This window comes from Strigops habroptila, chromosome 16 (genome assembly GCF_004027225.2).
Source record: "Strigops habroptila isolate Jane chromosome 16, bStrHab1.2.pri, whole genome shotgun sequence".
Lineage (NCBI taxonomy): Eukaryota > Metazoa > Chordata > Aves > Psittaciformes > Psittacidae > Strigops > Strigops habroptila.
In genome coordinates, this window is record NC_044292.2 from 4,089,610 (window position 1) to 4,106,567 (window position 16,958).

The following is a 16,958-nucleotide window of genomic DNA, read 5'->3' on the forward strand; positions in this document are numbered from 1 at the left end:
ACACCAGAATAGGCAACACTCTAAAGAGTATTTTCTGCTCTTCACTACATTTTAAGCCTACCAGAAATCCCAGAAAGACACCACACACAACTAACACTAATGGCCACACAGTTTATACCCACATTCAAAGTCCAAGTTCATCCCGAGCTGACAAGAGTTACCAGTGCACCAGCAGTCGAGATCATGGTCACATACCTCCCAACAAGCTTGAACCAATGAAAGCGATCATAGAAGGGGTCGCTGCCTGTCAATGTGCTTTCACTCTCCTCCTGGGTATTAGATGCCATCTCTCCAGCTCTGTCATACATCTCCCGCATCAGGTCCAACCTCTGCCTGTGTAGGAGAAACAGGAGTTAAAAATTAATACAGAGTGAATAAAAAAAAGGCAGAGAACACCAAGTGGGGTACCCCAGTTTCACCTACACCAAATCACACATAGGAATGGGAGAATAAAGAACAGAAGAGTCTATACCCCTAAGTTGGGTACTGTAGGGATTCTCTGACATATTAGGGATTCTGGGAACAATTTCGTAGCTAAAGCTGCTAAACACAAAGCAAGGTCACTGCAGAAGCTTATGCAGATTTCAGATTTCATTCAAACTTCTAAATATTCTTCTTAAACATCCAACACCTGCATAGCTCTTTGCTTCCTTTTTTGCATCAAAGTTGCTGAGTAATCTAGGCAGTTTATTGCATTCCACTCCAGAAATGTTGGCATTTTAATTCAAAAGTGAATGGATTCCATTATAGACTTTTAGTTATTTATTTATTTTAGTGAAGAAAAGAAGTGTTTCCCACTGCAAGATCCTTCATCTGGAAATTATTAGTAGAAGAATAAGTTCTTCAGTCAGTATTTAGAGAATGGGGAAAAGACAAATGTCTTTTTGCCTATTTGTAAACATATGATGAAAATTATTCAGATTACAGCCAGAATCTGTGTAGCTTCCACAGAAATAAAGTTTTTATTTAAGCTTATTCTAAATTATGCCCTAAACTGCCAGGTTTTATAAAAACAGGCAGCAAGGAAACTATTGCAGTGCAAGGAATGAAAACCATTATGCACAGATGAGCTGTGATGAGCCTTACTGGATTTAAAAAATAAAGTCTAACCTTAAGTGACAAAAATTAAATGTGGAGGCAAGGTAAGATGCTGGAGAACAAAAGCACTTGTCTAAAGAATCTAGAAAGCTGGTATTTAAAACATACCACACTGTCTAGAAAGTTGGCATTTGGGAAGACAGAAAAAACAAGTCCAATACAGAATGAACAGCAAGGGGTGACATTTTTCAGTGAAGCTCCTTGGATATCAGGAATTTTGTTCTCCACTAATATCTACATACTTGAGTTTTTCTAAGGACCAGTAATGCGTTGCTCCATTCTTCAGATCCTGGACTTCCACAGCTACCACTGTACGGGGGAAAGGCCTATTGTCCCGGATCTTCTCCAGCTCAGTGGGCAGAAGCTCTGGTGGCAGGGGTGAGTAGAGGGTGTCTGTCAGCAGGACAAACTGAAACTGCACCTGAAAAGAACAGGAAATATTACTTTAGTTCTGAGAAGTCGGATATCAGCATCACAAACGGGACAGACACCTCATCTAAGGCAACGTATGAAGCCAGTCTGACTTACATCTCTGAACAGATTCAGGGCTTTTTACACATCATTTTTTTCCCCCTCAAAATGGCATAAAGCGTATTTTTCAGCTTAATACAAGTATCTTGCCTTTGTCACAGCTAGCAGATGTCTGGAAAAACTATAGATCTAGCACATCCTGCAGCACCCACTTCTCTTGGGAAGATGAATGACCACATAAAGTTAAAAGCAGAAAGGAAAAGACAGTGCCCTGGGGAGATGTATATGTACATGTGTTTATGATATTGACAGCAGCAGCACAAGGGAATTGAAGAAGAGGAGAATATATCAACCAGATTTGCATGGGACGATGTTCAGTCAGCCAGAAGCCTGAATCAGAGGCTCGTGATTTTCTGAACCCTTTTAAAGCCCAAACTAATAAGCAAGAGACATGTAACTTTAAAGACTACAAGTAACTCTAAGTGTTTGAAGCAAGATTATACAGTCAAAATTCATGAGTCAGAAAATTCAAAAAGCTACTCGGCATGTCCCTACCTTTTTCTTTAATTCTACACTGATGGCATTGGCTTCTTTCAGATATACTGCATTGCCCCAGAGTTGGTCCCTCAGTGAAGTAAACTGATGAAATTTCCACTTCCTGAAAGCCCACTGTGCAAGTTCATATTCGTGTCGTGTCCAGGGCACTAGGAAGAGCAAAGAAACAGAGAAATAAAGCACTGTGACTTCTCTAAACCACCACATGCAGTATCTAGTACTACTGCTGACTGTATCATCAAGTTCTCAACATCTTTTCTGGAAGGGAAGAACAGAAAACAAACCCCTGCATTTTCATTATTCAGTGAGGAAAAACCGGATTCCTCACCACTGGCAGTGGACATATAATGAGCAAGTAAGGAGATTTGAAACAGAGAAAACAAAGTAAATTCTACTCCTATTATTTTCAATTAGTTAAAAATTTTTGAAGCCAAATGCTGAAACAGTGGAATGAAAGCAAGTATTATGGGAATAATAAACTAAAACTACTGTCAGAAATGGAGTTATACAGACATGTCACAGTGTGAATTCCAAGAATTCCTACCAAAGAGCAAAAAGAAACTTCAAAATCAAAACCAGGAAACAAAGGCAACAGTATTATTTGGTTTAAGACATCTGAACTCTGTGAGAGCCAAGAAGAGATAGATTCCTTCAAATTCAAGACTAACAAATCATAGCTTATAGTTAAAATAATCTCATTTGTGCATCTATTGAATTTGGGGATGTATATCTACTACTTATGTGGAATTTATTCTATGAATAGGTATTTTACATCTTTATGCTGTGAAGATTACAGATCAAGAAATTATGAAGTGCTTCACAGCTTTCCAAACTGAGTTTTCTATCTATTGCAAAGATATTGTAGCAACTGCTCCTTTAGGCTTGACTATATCCAAATTACTTTCAGCTTCAAACTCACCTTCTTCCTCCTCTTCTTCCTCCTCTGTTGTTTCAGCTGCCAAGGATCTTGTCTCTACCTGCTTCTGTAGGGCCTGCAGCTTACTCTCATAGTCCTGTGGGGAGAGAGGAGATACCGTGTAGGAGGACAGACAAAAGCAAGGAGAACAGTGAAGAGAGACTAACACCTCAGATGGAATGACAGAGACAGAGAAAAAATACATAAAGACATTTCCATTAATGCTCAGAGATCACATACCAACACCTATTGTTTTAGTATAATCTGTCCTTGAAAAGAGAGAAGACAGAGGCCAATAGAATTAACATAGCAGTGTTGTTTAAAATCATCAGATACACATGCTCATAGTATCTGTAAAAGGCTAAGGTTTAGGACTTATGTTTTGCTAAAGACTGGGAAAAGGGGATTTTTGGGGAACCTGCTTGCTGCTTTCATGGAGGTAGGAAAAAGGCAGAAATAGAGAAAAGTACAGAAATAAATTTAAAAGGGGAGGATTATTCACCTTCATTTTCTCAAACAGGAGGATTAACAGCACCACTGATTTGCCTTTTGATACAAAAAAGTCATTTCAGTTGGGGGAAAGACATTGTTTTCAATTAGATTTTCCTCTTGGAATGCAAAGTAGCATTCTCACATGTGTATTTAATATATCAGATGAAAAAAAGTACCACCACCCTGGCAAGTGGGCAGAGAAGTCTGTGCAGAGGTTTCCCCACAAGGAGCACTTCAACAATACCTTCTGGTGTAAGAGCATTTTCTTCTCATTCAGCACAATTCTGCCTTGAAATAAATGCTACCAAGACCTAATGACCCTTTTATTATTTGATGATAAAACAAATACAAATTCAGGATATTTAGAACAGATCCTGGTCTCAGAGTCTACCTCACTGCTGTATTTTATTGTTTGAAGATAATCCTTTGGCATTTATTACACGAATTAAACTGGCTTCTCAAGATTTTTATACAAGAGTTACAACTTCTTAAGGAGAATTCTTGAAGCCATTCATCTTGTACTCCAACCTTCTCTCTTCCACAGAACCAATTCCTAAAATTCCTCTCCAATGCACTGTTTGCAGTAACGCATTCCTAAGTCTAACAACTATAGAAGGAACGCTTTACATTTTCCTTCCATCCTGTTTAAGCATCCCACCGAAACAGCTACATTACTTGTTTCTATACAGTAAGTACAGTACTTCACACTGCCACAATGTGATTGCATCAAATTTAACCCAAGTTCAGTCAGAAAGACCTTTAGACAGTATTTGGAAATGAGATAAACTGAAGTATGTTCCTTTAAGTTTCTATTTCCTGGAGGTAGCATTAAAAAAATGGTAGCTGTGCTCTTCAAAAGTACAGAATCTTCAATACCATGAATTTAATACCCATGACCTATAGGGAGAGAAAACTGAACTATTAAAGATATATGGCCTTTGTATGAGGGCTGTGTTTTAATTTTCTTATTTCCTCTTGAAAGTTTATTTGCTCCTTCTGCATCTGTGTTTGTTCCATTCACTCCACAGTGGCCACATACTTACAGTGTAGGTAAACCTTAGCCCAGCAGCAAAAGAACTACAAGTAAAAGAAACATACATCCTTCTTTTGATATTCCTTCTGAAAATCTTAATGATTAACAAAAAAAACCTTTTCTAGACTTGATGAGGAGTTTCAGACTTATCTACAGTTCTGAAACACCCAGAGCACTCCTATTAAAAATTCATTCACATAGAGGCATGCTCCCTAATCTCTTCCTTCCCAATCTTTGTAGATAACACCATTACATTTGAAACAAAGGTAAAACAGGTCAGATGTGAAGTGACAGAAACAAGCTTCTCTTACTTGCAAGGAAGGGCAAAATGATTTGTTTTCCTGTAGTGTGAAGTAGATAATCTGAGGATATCATTTTGAGCTGCTAGATTATAGAAATGAAGAAATGAAAAGCTCTTCAGTTAGTGTTTAAGTAGAATCTTTGATCAGATTCTTCTGGAGAAACTGAAAAGCTGCAGAGGTAATGGTCAAAAATCAGGAGCATTCCACTGAGAAAATTCTACTTCCAGCATGAAAACCCAGGCACATCAAATTCATTCAAAGACAAAGACCTGCTGCTTGTCTTCTCTATTTTCAGTCCTGTGAGCCAAGTAAGTGTATCTTCTGTATATTTAAATAAAAAAACCTAGATAAATAAATGCTTAATATAAGCAGCCACTTTTTAATGACTCCACACTAACAAATATTAATTCTAAAACTATATAAAATAATTGAAGTGGGGTTTTTTTTCCCGTAATGAAAAAACAAAATGGGTACCATCTCCCTAAGCAGCAAACCATGACTGAGATTGCCTCCTGGCACTTGAAACTATGGCAGTATTTACAAATAACTAGTGTTGAGTAATAGATGCAAGATGAATTTCAGGTTGGTTCACACACAAGATGCACTGACTGCACTGTAACGGGGGTTGGTTTGCTCTACTGCGACATAGTCAGCTCTCCAGGTAAACATTTCCACATCTGATTAGCAATAATACACACATAACTTAGTGTGTATTATGTATGTACTATGTATGTACTATGTAAAGGTGCCTCAACTGCTAGAAAGGGAAAAAACACATCTAGAAGCTGCCCTGAAGGACCATGCCCTAGACTCCCTGGAACCCAATTGTTGTACAGCTTCAAACTGGTTGAAATCATGAGCTCCATGAATGTGGAAAAGGGGAATGCAAAGTTTATTTTGCCCAGGGGCATAGAAATATCTAAAGCCACAACAATCAGATTTTTACGAAAACAGAAAACAATAATCATACACTTAGACTAGGGCCAAGCTTTTTAAGACCAGTCTGGACCAGCTTCTTAAGCAGAACACTGTACCATAACAACTTTGATTGTTTGGATCTATGTGATGTCCACAAAGGTACTGCAGCGTGTGTGATTCCCTCCTGTATTTGAGGTATGCAAAAAAGTCTGTTTCTTTTGTCTTTAGCAGATAGAGAGCAGCCAGCTCTGTATTTTCTTCCAGAATTTAGAATTTGATTTAAATAAGCTATGTGACAATAGACACAAATCTGTGTAGGCTGCTTTTCACATAGCAGCAGAAAAATCAGGGTGGACGGACTTAGAAGAATCAGATTGAGGAACAATCAGAGAAACCTCTTTAACTCTGCCAGAACAACACCAACCCCAAGACAGAAAGTAAAATCAGGAGAAGCCTGCAATCAAATTTCATTTCCATTTCACTGAGACAAGTCTGACACTTACAAGAGTATTCCATAGTTTATTGAAAGAGCACTTGTTACAATACAAACCAGTTCTGCTTTTCACAAGGCAGATGCTTGCTCTTAAAGACAATCCACAACTTGTTTTTTCTTAAACAATGGACAGATCTGAAAAATCCCATTCAATTCAAAGGCAGCTCACTGCTTTCTTTATAGTACAAATAGGTACACACAGCATAGATTTCTCATGTGGCAGCTCCTGAAGTGGTTCAATGGGAAGTATCCAGGTCAGAGTTCAACATATAAAGGATAAAGAACGAATTTCAACATATAAAGGATAAAGGACAAACAGTGAGGGAGATATTGAAACTATGCTGAATGTACTGATAAAAATAGCATCCTCTAATTTGACAGATCCCTAAATTTAGATTGCTCGAGAAAGGCTGTTGTAGTCAATCAGAGGAGCGTTAGTGACATGCACTTCCCCCACCCCCAAATCCACATGTCCCTAGTGAGTCCTAAAGGATATTTCAGCAATCATCTCTAAGGCACAGGTGGATATGAGCCAGCTGTCAAAGCACACAGCACATCAGCACTTAGCAATGGCAATGAAGCTTACTAAACCAGCACCCCCTTCATGGATACCACATCTGCATTAACCTGAAAGCCTTTTCACACTGTCTTCTATGAAGAAGCTGTATTACTGTTCATTAGCTCCGTTAATACAGAGTTTGGAGTGAGAGGTGTGTGTGTTTCTGAATAGTGCAAGAGATGCACAAGTTCTTGCATTGCTTCCCCTATCAGATAAGGCACTACGCTGTAATTAACATTCCATTCTTAGAGTGGGCAATTATTTTTATAGCACATTCATTCCTTTTTTTCCAATTTTCATTTCTGTAATATCTTCCTAAAAGCCAGGCAAAAAAGCTGCTTCCTCTGAGCAGACTGGACCCTGTTTTGACATTGACTACCCTTTTCTGTCAAATCATGAAACATCAGAATAGGCAGGGTTGTTCTAGTGCTGCCCTAAAGCAGTGGGGCAAGACAGATTGATGCAACCTACTGTTCAGCATCATCATCACCACCACCCAGGCATTTACAGGCATTTCTTCTCAGATATCTGAGCTGAAGTTGGCAAAATCTTTTTAGTGTCTAGCATTAAAACATCAAGTAGCAGGAGTTTTTAATCTCATGTCAGTACACATCATAGTTGCATGGACTTCAAAGTTACTCTATGCTCAATCACATGGTGATTTCACATAGGCAGCCACAATCCTCAGCAAAAATGGGACATGATAAAATTGGTTTCATCTTCGCTCCAGACCTACCCCATGCAGACTAACTCTGCTTGGCTCACATATTCCTACAGAATTGGGAGGATTTTCCCCAGCACACATTTTTAAGAGAGTCCAAGCCTTTTTGAGGATGTGAAAGAACTCATTACTCTTGACATGCACAAAACCAAAGTGCAATGTACTACTAAAACTGGATTCTAAAATAAAGGCAACAGCAAAATAGTACTTGCAGCCCAAAACTCACTTTGCAATTCTGACTCAAGCTCAAAGAAAGTATTGCTCACCTACAAGGCTTGTTTTCTTTAAGAATCAAGACATTTTTGGATATGATGCTTTATTTCCTTTGTTCAAGTAGGCCACAGCATGAGACAAATGCAAGTTACAAAGCCGGATTTGGACACAAAGTTAAACCTGCCATAAAAAAATTCCCAAGTGATGTTCTTTTAGGACAGTTAGAGGACTGACTTTTGTATCTCCTTCCTCAGAGGGCCAGTATCCTAACAGTAACACATGTGCAGAGACTTAAGAGTTGACACTTGATTAATAGATACATAAATGGTGCATGGCTGCTATGTAATGTGTTGCAACCAGCACCAACAGCGTGCACAGGTGAGGAGGGGGAAAAAAGGAGGACAGGAAACAAAAACAAGATGGAAAGTAAGCTCAAGGCACTTCCTACTCATCTACAGCTATACTGAAACACACAGAACTAACAGTTACCAGTAGGGCTTATATTTCATCAAAAAAAAAAAAGAAAGCAATCTCAAGTAAATTAAGGATTATTTGTGCAAAACAGCACAAACAGACTGCAAAGTGGACCTATCTTACCAAATCTGGGATAGTAGCCAATTTTGGTTTTAAAAACATATTCAAGTCAAATTTAAAACCAAAGTAAGTCCTCAAAGCTTTAGATTGGCTTATACTTAAGTCCACAGATTTTCAGAAGTAAGCACAATTTTGTCTTGCACTTTAACAAACTCAGAAAGAACAACTTCTATAATTAAAATTGGGACTCCCCAATGGAGATAAAACTCCAAGCTCATAAAGCCTATTCCTTAATCAATAGTTTTCCTCTAATTCATTTGAAACAATCTGAAGTAGGGTTTGCAAGCACTTGTTTTATGGGAAATAACCTGCAAGTATAGACCCTCTTCAGATCAAAATAGATATTAAACATTTTAACTTGCATTTTGAGTGTGGGGAGAAGGAAAACGAATCTTATTTTCTCCTCAAAGTCACCTTCTCCTTTATTAAACAAGTCTTGAACCAGGGGCTTAATCCAAGACCAGAGGCACTAACATGAGGTATCACATTAAGGTGAAGCAGTCCAATTCTCCCATCTTTGAGGAGAATTCAGCCAATTCAAAGTAGTGATCTATAAATCTTCATAACTATTTCAAGAACATCCCCAGGCTTATGCCTCAGAAAGCTGAAAACATAAAATAGAAAGAATCAGCTTTCTGAGGCTTCTTCTTGCACCAGAGTGTTGTAAAACCGTAGTTCCTTTCCACAATCTCTTCATAATAATTAAAAACTATGATATTTAGAGATACAAAGGGAATTAGAAAAAGCTTATTTCCAAAGTATTGCTTCAGCAATATATATATATTCTGACATAAAATTCCATTCAGGCAGGTTTAACTGTCACAGCAATTTAATACCAATAATCATGAACTTAAGCAGAAGAAGAAAAAAAAAGACATCTACTCAGGGAGTAGGACTGTTGTGACCCAATAGCTCTTCTTAACTTCTCTATAAAACAAAGCCACGTATCTCGTCAGCCGACAACTTTTGGTTTATAGATTATTATTACTATTAAGAATTGGAGTTAAGAGTGGAAAATATTGTTCTGAAGAGCCAGACCAATTTAAAACCAGATGGTCAGTTTCCTTATTGCTAAGAAAAAGGTCACAAGGAACATTCAATGCTATAAACTAAATTCCTCTTTTGATTGTCTACATAGAACACAGGAGGAAGGTAGCACTTTGTAAGTTCCAGACAATATTTTCAGCATTAGAAAAATACTCCAAGACACACACAAAAAACCCTGGTAAATGAGCTAGCAGGGAAGTTCTCCCCTCCACATCCCTCCCTCCAAGTCTTCTAGTCTAGGAAAAAAGGTTTTAATTTTTCAGGATGTTCTTCCAATCAGTGTTTAAACCTCAACAAGTCACATGCAAACTGAACGGGCTGAAGGGCCAGTACCTTGTGTTTGGGTGTCAAGTTCTACCTGGCCAAACAAAACCCAAAGACATAAGCAAAGCCAATCCTGGCTGTTTCTCAATGATAACCCAGAACTGCCCCTGCTTCCCTCCTCCCCCAGCCTACTCTTGGCCAACTAATCATACTGTGGTTTCTCTGCCCGCTTTGAGGTTGGGTGCTGAGAACTGGCGCCTCATCCGTGGGGGCGTCACAAACTGGTTATAGTGGTTAGGCCGGTCAGTCTGTTTTGGGTGGGAGTTGGCTGTGCTGCCTTCTGCACCGCCTCCATTGCTGTGGTTGCAGTAAGGCTGGCGGTGCTGGTGGATGTGCCGTTTCTGCTGGAAAGTCTGCAGGTCTGGGTTCTGCTGCCCGCTGTAGGAGTGCAGGGATTCAGAGGAGCCCGAGCTCTGGCGCCGCAAGCCTTTCTGAGAGCCATTATTGAGAGAATTGCTTCTCCAGCGCAACTGAGGTGATGGCTGCTGCTGGCTGCTAGGCTGTGGCTGCGTGTTTAACTGCTGCCTGTTAATTTGGATGTTATCTTGATTCCTCTGGGGACCATAAAGATTCCACAGCTGCTGAGGGTCTTTAGGAGCAGCTTTGCTTTCCTTCTCTTTGCTTTCCTCTTTGCTCTTATCATCTTCTTTTGGGATTCGAACCTCAATAACTTCATCCTCTGTGATAATTATATGGGTGCCTGGACTCCATGAGTTCCTATGTTTGGGATTGCTTTTGAAAGGAAAGCGGGGCTTGCGATTTTCAGGCGGGATAAATCGGTGAGGCATGTTTTGTCGACGGAGCTGTTTTGCTATTTCCTGCTGCTGCAGATTTTTAAACCGGATCTGTTCTTGCCTCATCCAACGTAACCGTCCACGTCTGAAAGCTGGATCACCTGCCATTAACTGAGAAACACGCTCCTCTTTGGCAAGTTCATCATTCTCGCTTCTTTTTAAGTCATCCGTGGGCTTCTTATCCGCATCCACCACACTGGCAGAGTTTGGAGACTTAGCATTAGCAATGGTTGACTGAGCTTTCTCTGGAGACCCTATCAGAGGTAAAACCTTCTCCATTTTTAGCATCTTATTTCTAAGGACTTTTATCTCTTCATCCTTCATGTTGTTTTGCTTCTTCACTTCTTGCAAAATATCTTCCAATTTGTCTATATGCACCTTGAGGTCATCCACATCAGTTATGCCTTTACCATTGGCCATAATATCTTCAATCTTCTCATCTCCGACTCCTACTGTATCCCAGACATCACGAGCAACAGCTCGCCACGATTCACGCTCATTTGGATCTTTTTTCCCATACATGGCACAGAGCTCTTTCATTTTAACAATGGCCAGAGCCTCAATCTCCTGCCTAGTGTGCCTGAAGTCATTGAGCGCTACCTCATAGCAAATCTCTTTCACAGCCTGAATCTTTAAGTCTGAGATGGTAACCCATTTGGAGTCTTTGCTAAGGCGTCGACGTTGGGGTATCTGGTACATTTTAATAGGCTCTCGTTTCTTCCCACTGCTGGGGAGGCCACACTTTTTTACAATGGTTTGGAGCTTGCTGGGGGGCAGCTTCTCTCTCAGGGAAGTGATCAGTCTCCAACTCTCCTCACACGATCTCTTGTCCGAATCATCCCCACTATCAGAGTCTGCATCCTTTGGAAAAACAAAAATCAAGAAGTGGCCCCAAAATAACCAAAATTAAAATTGTAAGAAAATGGAAAAGCTAAACAAGAAGTAGCAGGCAAAGAAAACTAAATCAAAAACCAAAATAGAACAAGTGATAAGGAACTCCCTGAAGACTGAGTGTTAGGACATTAAAATGTATCTTCAAGAGTCACGGACTGTCAAAATTGGAGCTCTTCACTAAATTAAGATTGACATTTTATTTTTAAGTCTCATCATCTCAAAATAGCAGATAATCTGAACTCTTCCCTCCCAATCCCTTCCAAAAAATCTTTAAATAAATCAACTAAAACCAAGTTCCTAGTGAAAAAAATATTGAAAACCAAGTGTAAACTGCACTTCACACATGCTAGAAAGACATGCAAATCCCCGCCACACACATTTGCCTTGGTGCCTGCTGTTGCTTCTTTCAGCAAATCCTCCCCAGGTAGGTGAACACAACAGCCATCATAGAAGATGTCATGAGCAGCCAGAGTAAGTCGGGTTAACACTGGTTAGTAACGTTGCACGTGGTTGCAGGGATGCTCAAGTTTAGAATCCACTTCACTACAATAGCAGCCAGAGAAGTGTTAGACGATAAGAAAAAATGAAACAGAAGCAGCCGAAAGGTTCAATGTTAAAAGGACTGTAAGTGCCACTATGACAGGTGAAGACAGCGGCTCATACTCCAAGACTTCCTACAAGCTAAAAGGATATCCAGAATCAGAGTTTCAGAGGTGGGCTGTGGTTTGCTTTTTGGTTTTTTCTCCCCTTTTGTCACCTTGTTGCTTAGTTTAAAGCAAAACCAACATTAACAGTCTTGTCTGTCCGAGGAATGTTTCAGAAGAATGAAGCAGTAATGACTTATTGTTTTTATATGTTGTTTTAATACAAATTCTCTATTTGATATCCTTGATTTGTCCTCTTCTCAAACCCTAGAGCCTGGAGCTTCCACACACTTGCTAAGAATTATGCATGTTTTGCTTCTTCATTACAAGTTTTCCACCTTTTGCTAAATGAATTTTAATGAGCAGTGCTTCAGGTTTCCATATGCTAGGAATGTTTGTTCAGGTTTACTGCCACCAGAAGTTAAGGATATCCATTATTTCTTACTGCAACCAGGAATTAAAGTCAGCCTACTTTTCTTTAAAGGATTAAGACATCTCTTTAATAGACAAGAAGTCCTACATATTATTGTGATCCAAACATCTTCAATAAAACACAGCACTTGGTCTTTAATGAACCTCTATCTAACATCCCTATTTTTCACATAGTTATAAAACATAAGAAATCAGGAGCAATAACAGCCAGTTACTCTAAAACCAAAGGAAACCCAGGTCGCTGACTCAGAACCACAGGTTCCTAGACTTAAGACTTCAGGTAGAAGACCACAAAGAATGGGGAATACAATATAATTTGGTTTGGGAATGATGAAAGAGAATAGAAGAAATACTGTTCTGTTCTATGGTCAACAAGCTCCACAGCCTAAGATTCACATTATTTGAGTTTCTTGTGACTTAATGTATTTTTAATATTTAAGAGCAGCATTAGAGTATCAACTTCTAGTTTAGGTCAAAATAGAAACAAAACACTGATTTAGAAACAGAACATAAACTCTTTGTGAGTTTACAGCTGACAAAATTTGTGGCCTAAGGAAACAGCAGTTAACAAACTGCATATTGCAGTAGAAACAGAAGATGCCCTGGAGGAAGACACTGTACAATGTGCACGTTCATGGTTATGCCCAGAAAGGCAAAACATGAACTATTAAACATTAAGTCACAAGTTCCACAGGATTATTCTTATAGGTTACAAAAATACCATATTACTACTTATGGGTAAAGCATGTCTTGTGTATAAAAAGCTGATTAAGAGACACTCTGTGGTCATTGCCCTGTGTGCGCTCAGAGGTTAAGCAGACCAACTAATATTGGTATATACCCACAGTCTAATATCAAGTGGTCACAGGCATTATGACCAAGAAAACCAGGAAGATAATTTTAGCACTATTAAACACATTGTCACATTCCATTTCTAAAATGGAGAATGATTATTTCTGTTGCCTAGTAATACTGGTTGGAAAATTGGTTGGAATCTCAGCACAAACCCAAAACAATCTGGTAAACAGGATTAGCCAGCTTCTTATATCCAAGATTATATTCCAAGAAAAATATTTCTCTTTCAATATCAGTCTTACATAGCAGTAAGTTAGAGAACCTGATATTGCAGCTGGATATCACAGCAATGTAAATACTTCTAAGGTACACAAGCTGAAATGCATTCCCAGATTTCCCAATCGTTACTCAACAACTGTTGCATGAATGCATTAATCCTGTCCATTCCAGACTCTGCATATGGTGACACAGAAATTATGAGATGTGTCAAGAAGTTGTGCTGTCATCTGAAATATTCTTAAGCACTGTGATAAGCAGAATACTGCTTAACAGACCAACAATCTCATTTAATATGATCCCTTACAACTAGGGAAGGTGTCCGTCAGGAACTACATGGATAATGCATGTAGGATAGTCTTCCACCTCTGTCCGCTAATTGAAATCAGCCAGAACAAAACCAGCTTAAGGTAATCAGCAACTTTATTACAGAATTAAATGACCCACTGTCTAAAGAATTTTCCCTTAATCTTACATATACGGGGAAACAAATTCCCTTCACAACACTTTCATAAACGCAGCCTTATTTGCAGCAGCTCCCCAGACAGCCAATTCTCACATCTTTAATTCACACAATAGCTTAGCTTATGCCCGTCAGCTAAAATTTAAGGGAGGGAATTCCATTATTTGCATCTCCTTTACACATTGAACTGATTTTTGCCTTACTACTTTCAGCTATGCCAATTTTAACTATAAAATTGCAGAGATGAAACATTACATTAGTCACATCTTAACTTCCTTTCTGAACTAAGTGTTGCTTCGGTTCAAAACCTGCAGCCACTCCTCTCCAAGAAATTAGTCCCTTGCAATGAAAGAATTGGAGATGCAGAAGTCTTTAAGTGTATAATATAAACTTAAAAATAAGAATTTATGTGGCTTCTTCCTGTGGAAGCCACACTACCTTGCTCTGTTCTGTTCTGGGAAGAAGGGGAAGAGCTTTACAGTTTAAAACCCAACATGCATTTAACCCACAGTTTTTTATGGTCTCAAACTAATACTACAAACAAATGAATCATGATTCTGAATTTTTTATGAGAATTCAGGCACAACTACATTTGCATTCTGGCTAAAAGACAACCCAATGCAGTTAAAGCAGAATCAGGAGACTCGGGTTTCTTAAGGATATCTGGGTTTCACTCCTGGGCTTGGTTTTCAAATTCACAGGGTGCTGGAAGACTGCCTGAATTTCTATTTGTAATGCAATTCAGAAGATACTTGTTATGAGAAGACTGAAGTCTTCCTATATCAGACTGAATTTATCAGCCTTCCTATTTAAGAAATAGGTGGAATGGTGGAATTCCCATTGTTCTGAGTTAACATTCCCTTTACACACTACTCCTTAGTCACAAGCCCACCATCGGCATGTGTACCATTAAGACCCTTACAAGGAACTCCATGCAGGGGGAGGGAGAAGGGTTAAAACATGCACAATGCAGCAACATTTTCAGACGTCATTCAAAAAAATAAACCTAGTGTATCAATGTTCTAGGAATCTCTTTGACAGCACAAAATTAGTATGTTCTGGTGATCCAAGACAAAAATAAAGGCAAACATCCCAAGAAGTAGCTGTTTAGACTATTGTAAAGGTACTTCAAAAAACACAAGAGCATAGAAATGCCCTTCTTACAGGTTAAGTTGCAAGAAATCCAACCTGTCTCAACAAGAGACTCTTCATGGTCAATTACAATCTCTGAATTAACATGAAAGAGCTCACTCACGCTGATAATAATTCACCGTAGACACAAAGTATTTGAAAGCAAAGAGAGAACTGCATTGTGCAGACAACCCAAGCAGGTTTCCTAAACTTTCAGCTAAGCAAGGACAGGAATTACTGTTTGCCAAAGGTATAGGTAATCTGAAGTAAGGACACATACCAGCCTTTGCTGCTCCAGCAAGAGATCAGCTTCCTCCTTCTCTTTCTTATACAATATCTCCATTTCTTGTAATCTAGAGATGAACAAAAGAGTAGAAGTAGTCAAGAGGTCGTTATTTTCATGCTAGCGTACTCTATATGCACAACCCACTGAATTACAGTTACAAGAGTAAAAGTCACTCCACTTAAAAGGAACTGTCATTTGTCTATTATAACACTATAGAAGTGAAACTTGCTATAATTGCAGTTCAGTCCTTTACCAAAAGGTCTATAGGGTCAGTGGCAAGTGCTTACCTGTGGTTTTTAAAGGGGCTACAGCACTGAAACACTGAAGTAGGGAAGCTTTCTGAACTTTCACAAGAGGGAGCAGAGATGCTATGTGGCGGAACCCAGGTTTAGGTTTTGCACAGACACCACCCATACAACCTCCAGCTGACTCCTTGTTTCAGGTAGAACTTTGAGTTGTTACCTTTTCTCCATCTCCTGCTTCATGTCAATGCCCTGCTTCTCCAGAAGCTCCCTCTGAGCAAATGTCCAGTCAACTGGCTCAGAGGGAGTCTCAGCTGATGGTGTTTTCTCTCTTTCTGCTCGTGCCTGCTCTGGATGGTTGAATCTGAAGACATGATTTTTACCCATGATGATACGATTTCCTAAATATAGGAACAGAAATTAACTCTTTCAGGTAAGGATTCCAAAACTATTGAAAAATATCACTGAATGATTCATCCCATGTATCCTCTGGGATGACAGCATAAGAAAAGATTGCCCTATAAGGATTTCTGTGTACATGCAAGTTAAGTAGGTGACAAGGAAAAAAGCAGAATGCCTGGTTTGTACAGAACAAGCCACTGCTGATAAGCAGTGCTCAGAAAGGTCATCACCTCATGGGTCTGATCTAACATCCCAGTAGAGCTTATAAAAAATTAAAGGACAAACTTGGAGACTGACCAACAGTTGCAATAAATAAACCATAGCATGAAATTCCATCTCTCTCCTCCAGCGAGAGCCAAAACATGGACAAAAGCCACTTCAGCAGAATGTTCAGCCTGGAAAAGCCTAACTTCAAACACTAGAATGCACGGTGCTTGCTTTTCTTTAAGATGTGATTAACATATCCTAATCAGTGGGATTTATGGAAGAACTTTATAGCTTTTACACTAATGTCAAAAGAGCTGAAGAAATCTACTATTAAGTCTTTCACTGAAATCCTAAAGATACCACATGCCCACAAAGCCTGAGACATGTGTGTGATTAAAGACAGTAGAATGTCTCTGCTCTTCCAGTGAACATATTAGTGTAGATAATTTTAAAAAGGCATTCTAGTAAATAGACCTCCAAAGTAACCAAAATTGCCCTTATTAATATATTACTAAAATACAGGCTCTTAAAGATGTCAGAGACCATATCTGTATTCTAGTAACTCAACTACATATAGATGCTTCTTTGAAGAGAAAGTAATTGCACTAAATGATAAACTCATGGTACTCAATATGAGCCATATGCAGGCACAGAAC

At 39.0% G+C, this 16,958-nt stretch overlaps 1 protein-coding gene across 10 annotated transcripts in view; it reads right to left on the reverse strand.

Annotated features, from left to right (window-relative positions):
• The window catches only part of KIF1B (kinesin family member 1B), a 94,862-nt gene that overhangs the window by 31,915 nt on the left and 45,989 nt on the right, over window positions 1–16,958 (reverse strand). For 9 of the 10 annotated variants that reach the window (XM_030507806.1, XM_030507803.1, XM_030507798.1 and 6 more), the window contains 6 exons: window positions 15,914–16,094; window positions 15,446–15,518; window positions 3,044–3,137; window positions 2,125–2,273; window positions 1,341–1,519; window positions 196–333 (listed from right to left, as the gene is read on the reverse strand). In XM_030507806.1, coding sequence (XP_030363666.1) covers window positions 196–333; window positions 1,341–1,519; window positions 2,125–2,273; window positions 3,044–3,137; window positions 15,446–15,518; window positions 15,914–16,094 — 814 coding nt within the window. Of the gene's footprint in view, window positions 1–195; window positions 334–1,340; window positions 1,520–2,124; window positions 2,274–3,043; window positions 3,138–9,882; window positions 11,392–15,445; window positions 15,519–15,913; window positions 16,095–16,958 lie in introns of those variants that run through there. The other variant, XM_030507807.1, reaches the window with a different exon arrangement.